General features: G+C 36.3%; 1 protein-coding gene across 1 annotated transcript in view; it reads right to left on the reverse strand.

Annotated features, from left to right (window-relative positions):
* Positions 1-1,972: 1,972 nt before the first annotated feature.
* Positions 1,973-19,138, reverse strand: part of GSTCD (glutathione S-transferase C-terminal domain containing) — a 44,065-nt gene continuing 26,899 nt past the window's right edge. The window contains exons 6-12 of the mRNA XM_066317843.1: positions 13,932-14,047; positions 13,680-13,724; positions 13,186-13,314; positions 10,624-10,757; positions 8,822-8,852; positions 4,859-4,928; positions 1,973-2,660 (exon numbers count right to left, since the gene is read on the reverse strand). Coding sequence (XP_066173940.1) covers positions 2,524-2,660; positions 4,859-4,928; positions 8,822-8,852; positions 10,624-10,757; positions 13,186-13,314; positions 13,680-13,724; positions 13,932-14,047 — 662 coding nt within the window. The 3' untranslated portion in view covers positions 1,973-2,523. The remainder of the gene's footprint in view (positions 2,661-4,858; positions 4,929-8,821; positions 8,853-10,623; positions 10,758-13,185; positions 13,315-13,679; positions 13,725-13,931; positions 14,048-19,138) is intronic.

Genomic DNA, 19,138 nt, shown 5'->3' on the forward strand with positions numbered 1-19,138 from the left:
TCAGAAGTATAGTTCAGGCTTTACTATTCATAGTAATATAATTCCATCCTTGGACATGAGAAAGATTCTGTTCTCCTGAGAAGAAACCAGAGCCCATTGATGCCAATAGTAACAAACTCACACCAGTATCACAATTGGAATGCAGTCTCACTCATCTTTTAAGCCATGAAGATGATGGATATTGTGAGAAATATTCACGATTTTGGGAAGGAAAAAAATTTGTCATAAACTCACTTTGTATAGTTTGGCTTACCCAAGAAAAAATGGGATGTCATCATGCATATAAACACAGCACTCCTTTTGCAGGTTTTCTCCCTTGCTTCTATAAACCTTTTCTTCCTGTGAAGCCTATTTCTTGGTGGGGTTGCAGATATAAAATAATTTACTTATGTCACAAGTAGGGAACACCTGTAGGAAACTGTCATTAACATGAAAAACAGGTACTTTAATATAATGGAAAAAAATCCAACAAATGAAACAGATTACTATTTGGATTCTTGTGTGACTTTACATGTTTTTCTTCACCACCTGAAGAACCTAATAAACTCTTGGACATTTGTCCAAATAAGGTTCCTTTTCCATCTCTCCATTTAAGAAATACTGGTTTTGTATGCTAAAAACCCCCATTTTTATCTTTTATTCCATAGCACACGTTCCCTGTCACACATCCCAAATACATTCCTTCTTTCCAGGTACATTCAAAAAACTATTACAGACTATTGATACAGATATTGCAGAAAATGTGAAGCATGTAAGAGCACAGAATTTTGCTCTACTGGAAGTTCTGTATTATTGCATAGACCATGCCAAATGTTCAACACCACCATAATTAAATCATTAATATTTCTACCTATGGCCTGGAGCAGAGCAATGTGAAAACCCTTACTGTAAACAGCATCACAGTTTCCAACAGGTGCCTCACCGTGATGAGTTCTTCCTTCAGCACAAAAAGATTGATAAAGAGACACTTGCCCACTCCAGAAAAGTAATTTAACATGACTAATGCTCAGATTGACATACCACTAATTTAGAAACTGAATTCCCACTGGGCAAGTACTGCAGAAAACTCTGGAGACGACTGGTATTGCCATGTATTTTGTATTTGCCATACATTTTTACAAAACTCCAGTTACTCTTGCAATCACAAACAGTTGCAGAAAAAGTATTCTATAATTATCTACGGAAGAACTCAGGCTAAAGGAAGGAATTCACTCCCACTTGCTCACTTTTGTGCTTTTTAAATAAGAGGGTAGCATTCCATGTATTCACATTAAAAAACTCCAAGTATTTAGATCTTTAAGATATCTCAGTTTCATGAATAATAAAATATTTTGCCTTCTTTTTTTGCTCCAACACCAAACATTACAATTGTTTGTAATTCAGTGTGCCATGTCCTGAAGTTATGTTCACAGTTTTCAAACTTCAGATTATTTAAATTGAAACATGGCAGAATTCACAGATGTGTAAAACCCTTAAACATGAAGTAAAAAAAATCTCATTAGGAGCTGTCTTCCACTGTGTTTGTGTCAACAGATGATTTAAAATTAGGGGGGAAATGGAGCACAGAAGAAAGCTTCTTTTCATTTTAGAGCAGCCTAACTGCAATTATCTTTTCAAATGGTTCCACGCTGCAGCTTTGGTAAAATTTTAAACTGTATATAAAATCAATGAAGATTATGTAAGTTGACACATGAACTGTTCTTAAATATTTCCTCTGACAGCAAGTTTCTTACGAATGGGAACCAATACACTTCTATTACCAATGCAACAGTGAAGTATCCATTCACTAACATTATGCCCAGCTCCCACTTTCTGGTCAATGGATAATGAGGAGTTTGGTTTCTTTAAACCCAATGTCAAATGCCTGGTTACAGAATCCTGGCATAATATTTAAAAATAATTCTGAAGTCTTTATAAAAAATGATTAGCAGGTTAGAATACATTTTTAATAAGCAGATTGAGGCCCAAAATATTCTGATTAACTTTTATTAAAAATAATCTTCCTACAGTAGTATGGAATTCTTTTGCAAAATTAGGCCACCACCTGTTGCACAGCATCTTCAGCATCTTCAGTAACACAATAAATTTGATCTTCTTTGTTCCTCTGGTGATCAGCACTGCTGGCTGATACGAACTCTGCTTACGAACACAAATGCTGCTTTGACCATGAATGCAATTTCCAAGCAGCCAAGACATAGCTTCACTGAAAAGGAAATCACCTTTCCTTCAACAGAGCCAGTTTTTCTTCTAAACGTTTACAGATGGATTTAATTCCATGCACAGTCACTAGATCCAGAAACTTCTCAGTATGAGAACCAAAAGTTGCTTAATGACACATTACAAATTGATTTGTGATGCTCTGCATGCAGCTTGCTTTTTAGGACTTTGGGGGTTGCTTCCCTTTCCAAAGGCAATGTGTTCAAGATGTGGGATGTCTGGTTCCCAGTGCTGCCTCTATCTGCTGGATGTCATTATGCACTGAAGATTTATGTTCAGCTTCAAACTGAATGCAAGTTTCACGCTCTAAGTAGGGATGCCCACAAACATATTGTTCTTTGGAGAACAACTCTCTGGCTCCATAGATATAACTTGGACAGAGTAGTTATGTTCTTCTGCAGCCCATGCCCGATCCAGATCCACAAGTCCCATACACTGCTTTCCTAAAATGAGAGCAAGGGAGATCACGGAAACTCAAAATATGGAAACACCAGAAACATGCACATAAATATTCAATGTTAGGAAAACACATCAGTAAGCCATCCAAAAAATAAGTTCCAAATCTTTAGAAAACATCTTAATCTGGTTTATGTTCCAAATCACATCTGTGACTTGTAACCCTCATTTAAGGAAAGACCTTGAGGAGATTATTAACTCTTTATATATGGAGAAAAGCTCAACTATTTAAAAGCATTCTCAAAACTTACAGAAAAAGACATGCTTTGATGTAAATGGGAAGAAGAAACATGCCTGGTTTACCCCTTAGCTCTCTGACTTGCCAAACTTCTACTCCCTTTATAACCAGAACTGTTTTCCTCCTGTACTTTCACCTAAAACCTGAAAATCTCTGGTTACTGAACATAAACAATAGACTAAAATATAAGAAAGTGATCCAGTGCAGTAGATTTGAGACATATTACTGTAACTACTTATAAACAAACATACTAAATTGGTAATGAAAAACATGCTTCTGATTTCCCAGGAAGGACGGAGGGGTTTTTTCTGCTTAGAAGTTTTTTATGATGATGCAGCCATGACAAGCTGATGGGACGATTTGTCTTTACTAATTTACTCATTGTAATTGATTATGTTCTGAAAAACTGAATTGACTTGTCAGATTGTATTTTCAGCAGCTTGAAACTTTATTGCAAGAAAAATTTAATGCTACCTTGAAATGTTTTATCACTAAAAGTTACAGTCTCAAGTCAACAGGGCACAATTCTCCTTCAGTCTCAAACACAATGATCCTACCTCTTCCCTTGTTCCTGACAGAATTGTAGTTTTGCGGTCTGAGATGAAGAGACAGGACCACATCCTGTTTACCTTTGGAACAGGAGTCTGGCATTCCAAACAACCCTCTGGAACAGCTTACCTCTCTTCCGTGAACATAAAAAGAGCTTTTGTGCTTTTACCATTACCAGCCCTGTTATGCACCCTGGTCAGGTGCCTGTACAAGTTTTGGGCAGGTGGCACCAACACACCCTGCAGTATTCTTGTATTTCAGAACAGCTGGTGCACATTACAATTTAATCCAGGGCTCAGTCCAAACTACTCTGTCTGTCCACAGTGAGCCCAGGCCAGAACTATCTTCTCTCCTTCTCAGCTGGATTCCTTAGTTACAAAAAAATTTCACTACTTTGAATTCACCAACATTATAACATTTGGACTCAGTTCTGTTGGTGGCTTGAGATCTGAGAGGCATAGTAATTGGGCTGGAGACAATTTAAAGATACAATAATAAGGGAGGGCCTGAGAAAGATCTTTCCAACTCAGTCCTGTATGAATTTGTATGTTGTAGAGAGAAATTACCAGTTTATATAACCAACCAGGACAGAACTCTGCAAATTACCTTTTGTAGCCCTATCCTCCCACATTTGTGGTTTCATAGAAAATCACCATCTCTGGCTGGCTGAACAAAATGGCCACTGACCCCAATATTATTATTACAAGTGTACACACTGTCAGGGCAAAATACTCAAAAGTTACATTTGTGGGAAAAAACTCTGCAGTTTCAGACAACTGAGAACAGATAAAAGTTACAATCTCTGAAAAAATATTTTTGGGTCCTATTTCAATTTTCAGTCCACAGTGTGGGGTCTGACATTAGTAAGTGAATACTGACCTTTTAAATTTTTGTTTCAAATATTGTGATAATGACAAAAGAAACTGACCAATTCATTGTCAGCTTTTATACAGGATCCCTATTATTTTCTTTTTGTGCAGTAAGAAACACTTCCAATTCTTCAAATTAGGCTATTTAAAAACATTATGCTTATTAGCTAGTACTGCTTTAATATACTTTGTAAATGTTTCTTTTAAGCCAAAAAAGCAGAATTATGTTCTTAGAGTTCCTAGACCCTTCTAAATTTTCTGACCTGGAAGCTAGTTTACAGCTTCCATCGGAACAATACCAGACAGTAAAATGCAAACCCTTTAATACTGATGATTTTGAAAAAAGAAAAACATTTCTATAGCAAGAAGGGAACAGCAAGAGTTGAAATATGATGAAACTTAAATTTTTCAACTGTTATCTGAAGACATTTACTTAATATTCCATTCATAAATGTCCTACTTCTTTCTTTATGTATCAAGGCAAAACCATTACTGAGATGGTTCACACCGCAACTGCAGAAATTCATACCAACTAGCCTGCGTTCAGGTGGAAGCTGAACAGCTGTCTGATCTGCAAATCTGCAAAGGATCATGTGCTCCTATAAAAAAGGCAAAAAAAAAAAAAAAGATTAATCAAGAAAAATGTCATAAAATGCTTAGAAGTATCAGAAATGCTACCACATTGAAGACAATATTTCTAAAATAATCCACCTGCGTGGAAATCCCAATTTTTGTATTGGAAATATACGTGTAAGTCAAGTGTTTATAATCACCGCCTCATTTCTCCTCATGAGTATTTGTTTCTTGCTAAACTCTCTAATTCTTTGCAGCCATTGGATGGGATGCAATGTATACAAGACCAGAGTCTTTAAAGACATCCTGTAGGCTAATTTTGCCTTCAATAACTGAGGAGCAACACAGCCATCTTTTAGCACAGTCATAATAGGGCAGTCTCCCTGCATCAGTAAGCACCCCAGACAAAATTCTTTAACAGTTGATTTGAACATTCCTCCGAAGTAGTGATTTTGAATCCTAGGATAGGCTGGTGGGTCAAACTTCCTCTGCCCCGCAAAATCCATTCAGATCCTGAAAGCAAAAATACCTGGCTGTGAAGAGGAAAGTTTCCTCCAACAAAAGGAGCACAATTTACTTTCAAATCAGCCCTGTTCCATTAAAACTTTCTGCAGAGACTTCTACAGAATTTCTCCCTGCCCAGTCAGCCAGGGGGATGGTACAGGGGGCAGTGCACTTGGCTCCCAGCTTGGAGCAGCAGCAGAGCCCCATCCTCACTTGCCTTCAATGCCCATGGCCCCACTGTGCCAGCACAATGGCTCCTCAAAGACCAGCCAAGCCAAGGAAGGCAGGTTAGCCAGGTGGTGAGAGCAAGAGCCTTGCTGGTGTGGCAGTAGAATTACTGCTCTGATGACAGCTGTGCTTTGTGGGACAGCTGCAATACTCAGTACAGGGCAGAGCAAATCAGAACCATTTTATAATCACACAACATCCCAAATCTCCCACAATATCATGGGAAGAAAACAGAAATGGGCAACAACACATAGTGCTCTCCTAAGCAAAGCTTCCAGACCTATAGTTCTGAAACAAGGACATCCGTCTTTAACCAAAAAGATTTTTTTTTTATTCCTGCCTGATATAAAATTACGATTTTAAAGATTTGGTTCTTGTAACAGGTGGAGAGAGCAACTTCGCTGAGGGATACTTCAGGTTCTTTCAGTATCCTGAAGTAAGGATACTAACTCCAGCTTTTTTTAAGGGGCCATAAACATCCAAGTCATTACTCCACAAAAAACTTTCATATTAAATCAAGATGGTAATTCCCCCAGTGCACTCTATCCAATTCATATAGACACCTGACTGCAAAAAAACCCATTCCCATATATTATAAATAAAATATTATCACTGCTTGATACTCAAATATTACTCACTTAAATATATTTATAATATCTTGATGCAAAGATATTTGCTCCCTAGTACAGCTCATTGACATGAAGGTTTCCAGCTCACAGCTTCATAAAAAATATGGAAGTAAATAGTAACATGTCATAACATATTTAGGCCTTAAACATGTTACACCCAGTCAGTTCAGTTCAAATGTGGCTATTCTTGTAGTATGAAAGAGTTGAAAATGTTGAACACAGATGTGACTACTGAAGAACAGAGAAGAAGGGGTGCCATGGACAATGTGGCCACTGTTAGAAGAGAAGAAGCAGTGACAGGCAGCTCGGGGAGAAAAAACGGGATTTAGAGGAGACAGAGAAGATCCATGCTAACACACAACTCTTCACCAGCCTTCAGGCACCCGATGGGACTTGGCTCTTGCAACAGCAAGTTCCCAGCTCTTTGGACCAGACCAGAGCCAAGGTCATGTCACGTAACCTGAAAATCTGGACTGACACTAATTCTTGGCTTCATAGAGAGTGATCCAAAAAGATAAACTAGAGCCTGGTATGACTATATTGTTTCCCCCTGACACAGTGATTAAATTATCATATTCCCTGTTGGCTGAAATAAGAAAAGCATTTCTAAAATAATGATTAGAAACTTCCCAAAGTGTGCATAAACACTTGAGCCCACAAGTTCAATTCCTACTAAATTTCTAAAGCTGTATTTGCAAATGTATACAGTTCTACTTTCCAATTCTCCTTGTGTCTTGACAGAGTCTCAAAATGTACCATAGTAGAAATCTACAGTTATCATAACCTTATTCCTTGCAACTATAAACTAATGAATTACAGCATCATGTTCTCATCAAAAAAGTTTTGGAAATGCCAGACTTTTGGATGTCTTTTTAGATCTCACTAAAATGCAAGATAAGAGAAATTAATTTAAAATGGGAACTGGAGTGGGTGACACAGACAATGTCTGGCTAACACATGGCAACTCTGGCTGCTAGCCAATAACCTGTAAGAATTTATTAATATGAAATATAAAAACACATACAGCTAGCTGCATAACAGAAGTTATTTATAACTAGGATTATCTGAGGCACCAACCATCCTAGACCAATTGTACAGACTCTTACATTACTAAGAGCAGCAATATTTTTTAGCCTTATCTTTGACTCCTGTTCCCTTCTGCAACACAAATAATAAAATTCCAGAGCTTCTACAATCTTTACAAACTCTGTGATTTAAATCTCCATGGATTAACAGATTAAGAAAAAAATCATTGAGTTGCAACGAGATTATACACACTATCCTAATCTAGGCATCTTTGACTTTATAATTGACACCATCTCTCCCTGTACTGTCACTAGGTTTAATAGTGACAGTAAATAACTTTTTTTTCAACTTCAACCTGAATTATTTGTGATTATGTCTTAAAGATGTTGAAAGGAACATTATTCTTGGAAAAAAAAATAGCAGCTTCAAATACATCATGTGGCCTTTGACATATCAGTCACTGGGCATTTATTACTGGATAACTGAACTTCCCTTATAAGATGGCTGGAGATTTTCTGAATTTTTAAAAACCCCTCTAATTTAGGCATTAAAAAGGATAATATCTATTTTACTGCCACACACATTGTCTTTCCACTGCCTACTGTCCCCAAAAGCATTTGAATGTTAGACATATTCTCCTTCATTTCCATATTTCTGTTACAAAAAAATTGTTCTGCACCTCCAAAAATTACTTCCATATTGCAAAAGCCCAGAGTCCTGTCTAGGATTTGAGCTGTAAATTTAGTATATCTATATAACCTTGCTTCTCTCAAAAGGAATCATGTTTTTTCTATGCCACATTAAGTGCCTCTAACCTTTTTGGGTTGCTCATAACTAACTAGTTTAAATTCACAAGACAAAACTTAACAGTTAACGTAAAACTAAACAAAACTTGCTATCCACCTGCTATCTGCTATCCACCTCTCTGCTCTTGCCCTTTTCCACTCTCCTGTTACCCTTCACTCTGTCAGATCTGAATGCTTCAGTGATGATTTCTCCCACATTTCTCAGATTATCTCCACAGACCCCAGCTGCTCAGTCAAAACACACTTTAATATATTAAAAGTAATTTCGAACAACGTTTTTAAAATTGTATAAAATATAAATACTGTATTAAATTCTTGCTGATCTGTTCAAGCTCTTCCTACTTACTATGTCCAATGTTTTAGACATAAATTAGAAGGAGGAATCTAATATTCATTACAACAGTTGTATTTAACACCTAAACAAATTGATATCCTGCAATTTTTAACTGATATGCATTGAAGTACCTTAGGAATGGCTCACATTATGACAAAAAAAGATTTGGTCTTTTTTGTGGAGAAACTATTTAATTTTATTGAAGAAAAAAGCCTTTAAAAATGGACGATGGAGAGAAAACACAACGACACCGGCACTAATAATGAACATTTCATTTAACACATGCCCCTCTTCACCATTAGAAGATAACCACCTGTATTTCATTTGATACGGAGACAGAGTGAAATGTAAGAAACTGCACATCAACATCTTCCCTCTGTCCTTTTACATACCTTGTAGGACAAAATTTCTTTGAACTGATGACTGAAAAAAAAAAAATCAATAAATTCAATGAACATCTAAAAACAGTAAAGGTGGAAAATAGAAGCAATCATTACATAATTGAACACATTTTAAAGAAAACGGTAATATTTTTGTTATATAGAAAGGCATTAAAAATACCAAGACCCATTACAGCTCCAGTTCACTAGAAAAGTGTATTTAGTGGTGGGGTTTTTCCTGGTATTAATAAAAATTCTCTCTTTAAATCATTATAAAAGATAACAAATAAATACTGTGATTTTCTCACTGTCACACAAACACTTTACATATATTTAATAATAAACACATATATTTTGTTTGTATCCCAAAGCTAAAGGGTCTTTACAATGGAATTGAGTACAGATCACAGCCACTATGGGGATATGGCCAGGCAATCATGTTTTATGATCATATAACATAAGGAAAAAAAGAAAAGGCAAACCCAAAAATGTAGCTCCAAATCAGGTTGATAGATTTTCATAAACTTATGACTTTAGATTCAAAATTTTAGCAAACACAAACATTCTTGCAGTATCTACAGCAACAAAAGCTTTCTAAGTGATCATTTCCAGTTTTGTGGTCTAAAAACATAGCTGGTCAGAAGTTAAGCATTAACCAGCCAATTTTAAAACAAATCTACTGAGAAAAACTACATGCCTGCTAATTTTAGAAGGCTTGGAATTTTACTGGCTCTTCATTAGAAGACTTATTTGTTTTATTGTGTCGCAAGAGGAAACAAAAGGAACACACACAAAAAGATGGGAGTATCAAATTGACTAAGAAAGAACAGTTAAATGCAAAGGTTATCAAGTCATAAACAATTGACAAGTTATAAACAACTGACAAGTTATAAACGATTTTTTTCTGTGCACTTCTGTGCCAGAACACTTTGATATAATAGAAAAGTATGAAAAATATTTCATATGAATGTGTAGTATCTTTTTAGATTTGCTGATTCCTTTTAAGACCACATGTTTCAGTTTCTTATTTTAGCAAATATATACTTAAGTTATTGATGCAATTCCTAGTAGAATTAAATCAAATTAATCTTGAACATCCAAAATGCAAAGCTCAGTTTTATGAACAAAAAAAAAAAAAAGCAACCAAAACACAACCCTTTTTCTCCACCTAGTTCTGACTCAGAAGGCTGTTTAACCTCTTACCTTCTGCCACTTCACGTTTATCTTTTACGTTTTATTTATATCAAAGGCATTACAATTCTTAAGAATAAGATATATTAGTATCTCCCACAAGGCAGATTTGAAGACAAAATATATACACAATCCGATGAAAAACTATTGAAAATATGAACTGAAACACAGGAGAGCTTATCTACTTGGGAATAAATCAAAGGAGTTCCACAAGCAATGAACTGTGGTATAAAGCAGACCCATTTCTTTAAACTGACTGCTTACATCTTCCTCCAACATTAAAATGTCAATTTCCCTTCTTAGAGTAATTTTCATGAGTTTTCTATTAACTCTGTGATTTTAACCTAGAAGGTCTGTACATTAGATACTGTATCTACTGTGTTGATGGTATGGAGTCTTCTGAACTACGAACAGATAAATCCAGAGAAAAATAATCCAGGAGTTACCAATCTGCCTGTGAGGATGGGCTGACAAACAGGAGGAAACAGTTTCATTTTAAGTGTGAATTAGCTTAGCCTAGTCACTCATGGTGACCCTCAAATGATTAATTCTCTACTCTTTTAGGATTTTATTCCCTCACTGAAGTTGATATTTTCGGGCTTATCCTGCCAGCTTTAGCTTACCTTCGTGGATATTTGAACTTGACTGTATTTTGAATGAAGCCGTAGCAACAGGGGGAGATGACAAAGGCCGCCCGTGCCTTGAGGCAGTGCTCAATCACCATGTCTGTGGCCACCCCGCAGGCGTGCAGGGCCACCTACAGCAGGAAAAACAAGAAAACAAGAATATTCATCATTGAAACATTCTAAATACAATCCAGTATTTCTTTGGTTGACTGAGTTAATTAAATGTATGAAGAAGTCTTTTGCAACTAAAGCTGTTACACCTTAATTCTCCCATTTTTCATTCCTCTCCCTCATATCTATGTTGAGGAAAATTTAGGGTTTATATCATTAACAATGAATCAACACTGAAGAAGGGTCACTCACTAGAAGCACTCAAAAGGCATGTCCACTTCATTGTGATATGAAATAAACTAAAACCAAATCCCCAGAAAAATAGCAATTGTGGAATACATAGTAATATAAAAACTAAGTGGTGATTTGTCAAAAGTTTTTTGTCAAGTAAAAAGGATTTAGAAATACAAAGAACTATGTCAAAACTGAATTTTGACTAAGCAGGAAGAGAAGAAACAGATATACCTGAAGGTCACATTTAAAGGAAAAAATTCTGCATAGATTTAGATAATTTGATTTTCAAGCACTTAGTAAAACCTATAGGAAACAAAAACTGGAGCTGGAGGAGGTATCAAGTACAACTTGCTCTCCTTTCATTTTTTTTCCCCTCTCCTTATTCTTTTATTTCTTTTTCTTGGTGAGGGACTCCTCAGCTAAAGTAACATTTGATCACAACTACCTGCAAGCATTGATGTGTTTGGGCAACACACAGGTTGCACCCAAATTCTTCCTGCTCTCCTACAGAAAAACAAGTTACTGCAGTACTCAGTACACTGCAAGGAACACTACCAGCTCTCCTATCTATACCTAGGATGCCAAAGGCACCACTGAAATGGGGCATTACCTTCTCTACCTCCTCCCATGTGCTCAGTACCTCCAAGAGCAGGCCTTGTGCAGACTTAAACTAAAGACATTTTTGAGGCACATTTCTGATTCTATGCAGCAGTGTGGATTTATACAACTACACTGCTTGCTTTGCTTTTTGTTCGCTGTACATTTAGAGAAGAGGTTTAAGACTGCACAGCTCAGATTTCAGGATTCAAAGCTGTTTTTCAAAATAGAGGAACTGGAAGATAAAATTTTGCTCTCAGATATAGATTAAAACAAAGTCTTTTTTGTTTCCAGTCTGCTTGCTGTAAGCTCATCTGAGGAGACCATTAATCATCAACTGAACTGTAATTGCATACAGATGGAAACAAATACTCTTGTCTGAGGCAAAACATTAAAAAATTAACACAAAAATAATTTCACAATGAAATTTTCTGCTCAAATGAATTTAACAACAACAAAAAAACTAGCTTAACATCAGAATTAAGTTCTAAATATCACAGCTATCAGATTATCATGGAATGTAATCATAGTTACTTCCTCATCTATCCAAGTAGAAAACAAAGCTCTCTGCTTTGGTTGCAGAAAAAAAGACCTTAAAACATCATCAGAAAAACCAGTAGCTTTGCTGAACCTGTATGACCTGTTAACACCAACTGATTTCCTCTTTGCTTTCAGAGAACCCATTTAGTTAAGAAAAAAATCCCAAATAAAATTAAAGACAAAGCTTTCTCAATATACCCTTTATATTTAACTCGCTATCTGAAACAAAATAAAATATGAAGGCTAATGCAGGTATTTGGAAATGAAGGCCTGGAAAACCAGAATTTCCAAGCAAATTCTTCTGACATATACACTTCAATATCTCCCTTGTCACAAAACTTGAAGAGAGATTATAATACTTTTTATATTAAATAAAAACTCCACAGGGTTAACATTGCACTAATCTTTAAAAAAGACCCCCAGAAATTAAGACAGGAATTCCAATGACCACAAATTGGAGACTCATTTAGTAAAACAACCATTAAACATTTCACACACACAATTCAGTGTATTATTCATGAGGTCCTGATATTTTGAAATAGCTCTCTAGTTCACATACTGAGATTTATATGACAGTGTAGCAGAGAAAATAAAGGTAGAGAATTGAAAATTTACACTTGGAAGGACTGGGCTAAAACCATTTATTCTCTGCTCTTTCTCCTGCACTAAGTTTCTCCTCCTTTCTTAAATAAACCAGCCAAACAGTTAAACAGCACTGTTCATGTACCATAAACCTTCAACATTACCCATCCTCAGCTACAGTCAAAACAAGCTCTTAGATGGACGATTCAAAGAACAGTCAGTCTTGCATAGAAAGCTTGCACCTTGCCACAGAGGTTTATATTCTATTAACAGCACAAAAAAGCCCTAGTTGACAGGAATATTTACAGAGCTACAAAATACTATTTATGCCTTATTCTTCACTAAGGCTGCAAAATTCTAGACAGGACACTAATCTCATTTACTTTCACAGTCTGTAAGGACAGACAGAATTTTATTCTCTCATGTATATCAGTCGTTTTAAGAATAATTAATCAGACACTGAAGTTTTGAAGTGGAAAAGTTATAATCACTTACCCCAATGTTAAAAGTCCCATTAAAATAGTCCAAATTCGCTTGAATGAACCAAATGTTGTTTAAACCTAGTTCATCACTTCTGTCTTTAGCACGGATCAGAGACAACTCCTTATTTTCTATGAGTATCACCTAGAATTCACACACAGGAGAAAGTAAGGCAAAATAATACTGAGAAATCGAAGTACAGCATTACCAAGCAGAAAACTTTGTAGTTTGTTGAGAAAACCTCTGAGATCTATAAAATGTTCCTGGAAACCCAGGAACAACTGAAGGCATTTAATACTTGCAAATGTTAATCAGCTTAAAAATATTTTATATTTTCCTGCAACTTTTGTCTTCTCTGGAAAGTGTCACATGCATTTGGGGATTATGGTAAAGAATTTGCATGTTTCAAAGTTAAGTCCTCTGATGAGACAACTGTGACTCCTATGTGTCCTCTCCACATACATATCTTTTTAAGATGATTACCAGAAATCTTTTTATTGAGAATTTACCTGACATGATGGCATCATATAAGCAAGAACAATTCCAACATGGCCCTATGAAAACAAAAACAAACAACAAAAACTGAGTCACTTTCCAGGCTTCCCTGTTGTTCACTCATTACATGATGAGCATCCCTGTACCCATGAGAGAACTTTGAAAGCAGCTAAAATTTCAGCATTTGCACTTCTGCTTTGCTTTGTGGTAGCAACCACCTAGAACTGCAAAGACGAAAGAAACTGCACCACATAAATATACATTACCCCTCCACTGCAAAAATCCACAATCAAATCTCCAGGTTTCGCGAGCTTTGTCACTGCTGCTACCAAATTATTCAGCTGCTGCTGCTTCCTGAGAGCTCGGTCTCTAGACATCTTTCCTGGGGATGACAGAGAAAATTATCAGCAGTTCTCAACATTGACAATTTTATATGGGTAACTGCAAAGCACTGCAAATACAATTCATAGCTGAGATTAAAAATTACAGGAACACTTGGGCATCTTAATCCATTTCAAGCTAAATTCATATTTAAGATATTAAATATGTAGTAGAGCCTTCTCCAAAATTAACTTTCTAGTTGTTGCTGTTAATGTATCCTTAAGAACAAACTCAGTGTAAAGCATTCAAACTTGTGTAAGCTCGGGCCTAGATCTCCTCCAATCCTGTGATTCATGCCCAGAGACAGAGCTCAAACACATTCACAGTCAGGTTGCCAAAATAAATCCTCATTTACTGTATCTATATACACTATCTTTAAGCATCTTGGTTTTAAAACTTGTACTCTTTCTACTGTCAATTTTTACTTTTCATACTAACCAGCCCTATTTATTCTAATGACTGCACGTGCAAGGAGGTACTTCTCAAAGTGACTATTTCTACATAGCAAAGACTGGCTTTCCACCACATCTGTAGCAACCAGAACTGGAAAAACTATTAATTTCTTTCAAATGTGCTTGGTAAAGTCCAACACAGAGTTGCCTCAGATAGAATGAATTTGTTGAGTCAGCACTTATGTATTTGTAAGGCTGTGTTTTGTCCCAGTGGGGCTGAGTGCTGACAGATTTATTAAAGACTCCTTCTGCTTCTTTGGAAGCAGAGTTTGACATAGATATTGACAGCTCATCCTCACAATAAGAAAAAAGTACTGAAACAACTCTTTAGTATCAAGTACAACTGCGGAAAACACAATCAAACTTTCATACTGTGCAAAATTAGCAAATAGATTCTAGGATCCCTAAAAATCAAAAAGTAAAATAGTAACAGGTTTCATCAGCAAAAACAGATCCACTACTTAGTATTCAGTTAGTCGACCTTATGAGTATTAAATTAATAAGAAAAAGATTTTTTTAATAATTAGCCTACAGGCCTCAAAGACTAGCAATTAACCCTTCATGGTCACCAACAAAAAAAACCAAAAAACAAAAAAACAAAACAAACAAAACAAAAACAAAAAACAAACAAACAAACAAACAAAAACCACAACAAAAACAAGGTTCATACCATTGTACAACGTTCCTTTACTGTGCAGGTGATAAGTAGTAAATACTCCCTTGAAAGATGGATAAAATCAAGCTTGAATCAATAGGTCTTTTGCCTACTCCACCTCTGCATTTTGAGCTTGGTAGCCAGAATTACAGAAATACAGCAAGCTGTGACGTGGCCTGCAGAGAATGTTACTTAGCGCGGCTAACTAACTAGGTCTTTCACTACAGCAAACAGGCAATAAATTCAACTAAAATTTCTGCATCTAAAAATACTACAGTTCACTTCACATTTCACAAGCTCTGTGATAGTAAACAACGTAAATTGCTGTTTTCAAGAAAAATAAGAAAAACAGTAGTTTGAAATTTAGCTCTACAAGGCAAAACCTTGAAAAACTTGACATTTTTATATAAAACACTGAAAGGCCTCCATAAAATGATTTGCTCCCTTCATGAGAACTCAACTAACAGACTGCCATACAGTCCCAGAAAAATTAATTTTCAATAAACAATCACAACAAAAATATTTTATTTGGCTTCACAAATCCAACATTAGTATTAATTCAGTCCATGTCAAGCAGAACTTTCAAGTTTTTGTGGCATTCAGAGGTCTTGCACTTTGGCACAAATAAATATTAACTTTTCAGAAAGCAAAGCCCCCTTTATTTCTGTACTACCTTGGTCAGCATTCAAGTTCATATAATCCTTTAGTCCTCAAATTTAGTCCTCAAATCCTTTCATATTTCTCAAGTTAAACTTGAAAAGCCACTAAAGTACCCTTTAAAAACCCAAAGCTCATAAATTCTTAGAGGTAATATAAGCCTATTCAAGTTTCAAGTCCTATCACAATACATCTGAACAGGCAGCTACCAACACATACATTCAACACACAATATGTGCATTCTCCTATTACATACAGTAGAATTGCATACTTCTATTGTTTTAACACAAGTATCTTTTTTACTTTACATAAGCCTTGGCTAACTAATTCAAATAATGAGTCTACTTTTCATGGAAATTCAGGGGAAGTGTATTCATTGATATACTGTTTAAGTACTGCAGTCACTGAGCAAAAAAGGCTCAGTGACTACAAAACAACAGATAGAGTTTTACTCTTTTATACTAAGCTGGACAAGTTTTTCTGAAACCAATGTGCTTTTTTTAATGGTAGTTCCTTCTGACAATTCAAGATATTCTAATTATTTCCCAACACCCACAATATCTTCTGCTAAACTCTTTTTGATACCTGTTGGCAGGTAGGGGCTGTTATTTGCTTCTTTGTTGTGGGGGTTGTACTTTTGTGTTATGGGCTGGTGTTTTGTGTTTACAGAGTATTAGTCACATTAATACAGCAGTACAGTGGCTCCCATGCAACTACTAGAAAAAGCAGAATTTAAAAAGATGTAAGGAATCCACCTCAGCTGACCTTTATTTACAAAGAAATACTTCTCAACAGTCAAAAAGAATACCATTACCTTCTGATGAACTCTGCCAAATCTTGCAATAAATACAATTAGCTAAGCCAATAATTTTGCTGAGGTCCATCGGTCACCTTGGTTACTTGAACAATGTCCTTCTTCAGCTTCAGCTTATTAAATCTGTGTGGGCCAGTACCGAAAGTTGAAGATCTGCCCTCCCCTTCTCCAGCCTGGGACCACCTTCTAGCTATTCCCTTTCACTGCACTGTCCTTTCTCCCTTCCCCTCCCTCCCAAGCAGCAACCTGCTAGCTTTCAGCAACATCTGTTTCCTACTTGTTGCATGACCACACCAGAGGAGAGAGGGGATGTATCAGGAGATGGGCCAGACTGTCTCAGCATCATCTTCAAGTATGCCCAAGTGAAGATCCAGTGGAATCACAGTCTGAAATACACACTACATCAAAAGGCAGACAGGCATGCAGGAGGCAAATGTGTCTCAATTCTCTTTATCTTTTATAAGAGTGGAGGGAGGCAACTTTGACTGGGCAAAAAGATTATACTATTTTTTGAATACTATTTGAATTCAATACAGCAAATGGTGCATCTCTGGCTTGTTCACTTGGGCATAACTCAAAGTAGGAGACCCAGCAAGCATGGCTGTTGAGAGAGAAGTAGGACCACATCCTGTACTGGGACTTGAATACCTCCTCACTGATATAAATCTGTTCATTTAAAAGCAAAGAGTTATATTCTTATGCTTTCAGTTTTGGGAATAAAGCAGACTTTCACTCCAGAGTAGCTATAAAACTATTAACACCACAAAATGTCTCTAACCAATTCCACAATGCAATCTAGATTGTAGAATGACGCTGACCTTGGCTCTCCACTTGTCAGGCTCATTATAAATTGTTTTCCTTATGTCACACTCCCTTATAATTGTGAAATTACTCAGTCTGGCCGTTTGAGTGATACTGGACTAAAAAGTATCTGTCACTGGAAGTTTGCCTCTTAGTTACAAAGAATATACTTTACTATGTGTGTTAAGTCTAAGGGTCAGTCTTTGAGCTCTGACCTGAATGCGGAATTCAAAGGCTGGCATCTAACAGTGCAGTTTTAAAAAAACTGTTGAATTTGATCACTAAAGTATTTCTGTGTTCTCTCTCTCTATTCCCTCTTGAAGAATTAAAATATGAGCTAGAGATTCAGTGAAAACACTTTTATAGATGAGGTAGCAATGCAGAAAACCTAATTTTCCTTTCTTTCTAATACTAACTTTCTATGGAATAGCTTGTTTTATAATATGCCTGTTTGAAGCAGAAGCAAACATCCTGAAGGCCAGAGTGTATTTTTCTGAATAAAAGCAACCAGCAGTCACACTTATCCACACAGTTCAGATGTAGATGGTTGGGCTTTTTGTTGTTGTTGGTTTTGCAAGCTTTTTTCCATCCTGACTGGATGTTTATCAGTACACATTATGAACTATGAGGTTCAGAAACATCCCATATGCCGTTACTAGTTGGTAAAAGGGCATGTAAGTGCTTACTTTTTTATGAGGTAACAGGCACATGTGCCAACTCTGCAGCCTCACAGATTTCTAAAAGCAGCAATCTCGATTAAATGAACAAAAATGCTGTTGTGTTGGCATGGTTGGGATGTCTATTCACCATTTCCTATCAAGAGCACTGCATCAATTTAGTTCATCCCAACAATTATTAGATTTCCAGGAAAGTTGTATTTTGTTTTTTAACTAACTTCTGAGAAACTTGGGACTAACAAATGGCTTGATAAAGGCCAACAGTTTTTGCCTGGAGCTTCCTTACAGCTGAGAACACATGGCTACTCTGCACTTGGCAGTTCAGAAGACATCACTCTCCATTCTGCAAAGACCAGACTTGGAACACTTGAATGCTCCTCAGAGAATGAGCAGCATTCCTAAAGTTACTCATGGGCACGTATAGTAAAAATGGCCCTAGCATTCACTGGGCTGGGGGAAAACAAACAAAACCTCCTAAACATTACAAATGAAGCCTGTAAATGACCCCTCTGGAGAATGGACAGCATGCACTTTAAGTCAACAGGTAAGGCCAGATACGAAAATCCCAGAGGCCACATTGCTTTTTATTACATAAAGTTTTTTATAATGAAATGTGATGATGTTTTAGCTACAGTCAAGGGAGTAGAAGAGAATGGTAAAATGCATGATTTAAAATATATTAGGCAATAATCAAAAGGACAGGAAAGACAACTGCACTCTATGAGAACATTTTATTGGGTTTCTTTAGAAAGGAGTCCCTCCTGATCTTACTAACCAATCTGCTCTTTATTAAGGCAAGCTGTGCGAAACAGTTTTATCACTTCAGGCACAAAAACCCCCTGCATCTCACATACACTATCTTGGTGTAGCCTGAAAAGGTCAGACATCTATGAAAACTGACCCTTGACAGCCTAAGCAGGAACTTGGTCTGCCTTTTTTTTTTTTTTTTTTTTTTTTCCCCATTAAAGTATTTTAGAAAAGAGTAAGACACCTTTAAAAGCCATAAAGACATACAGATAGTAAAAAGAAATTAAAA

The sequence above is a fragment of the Sylvia atricapilla genome, chromosome 4, assembly GCF_009819655.1.
Source record: "Sylvia atricapilla isolate bSylAtr1 chromosome 4, bSylAtr1.pri, whole genome shotgun sequence".
Classification (NCBI taxonomy): Eukaryota; Metazoa; Chordata; class Aves; order Passeriformes; family Sylviidae; genus Sylvia; species Sylvia atricapilla.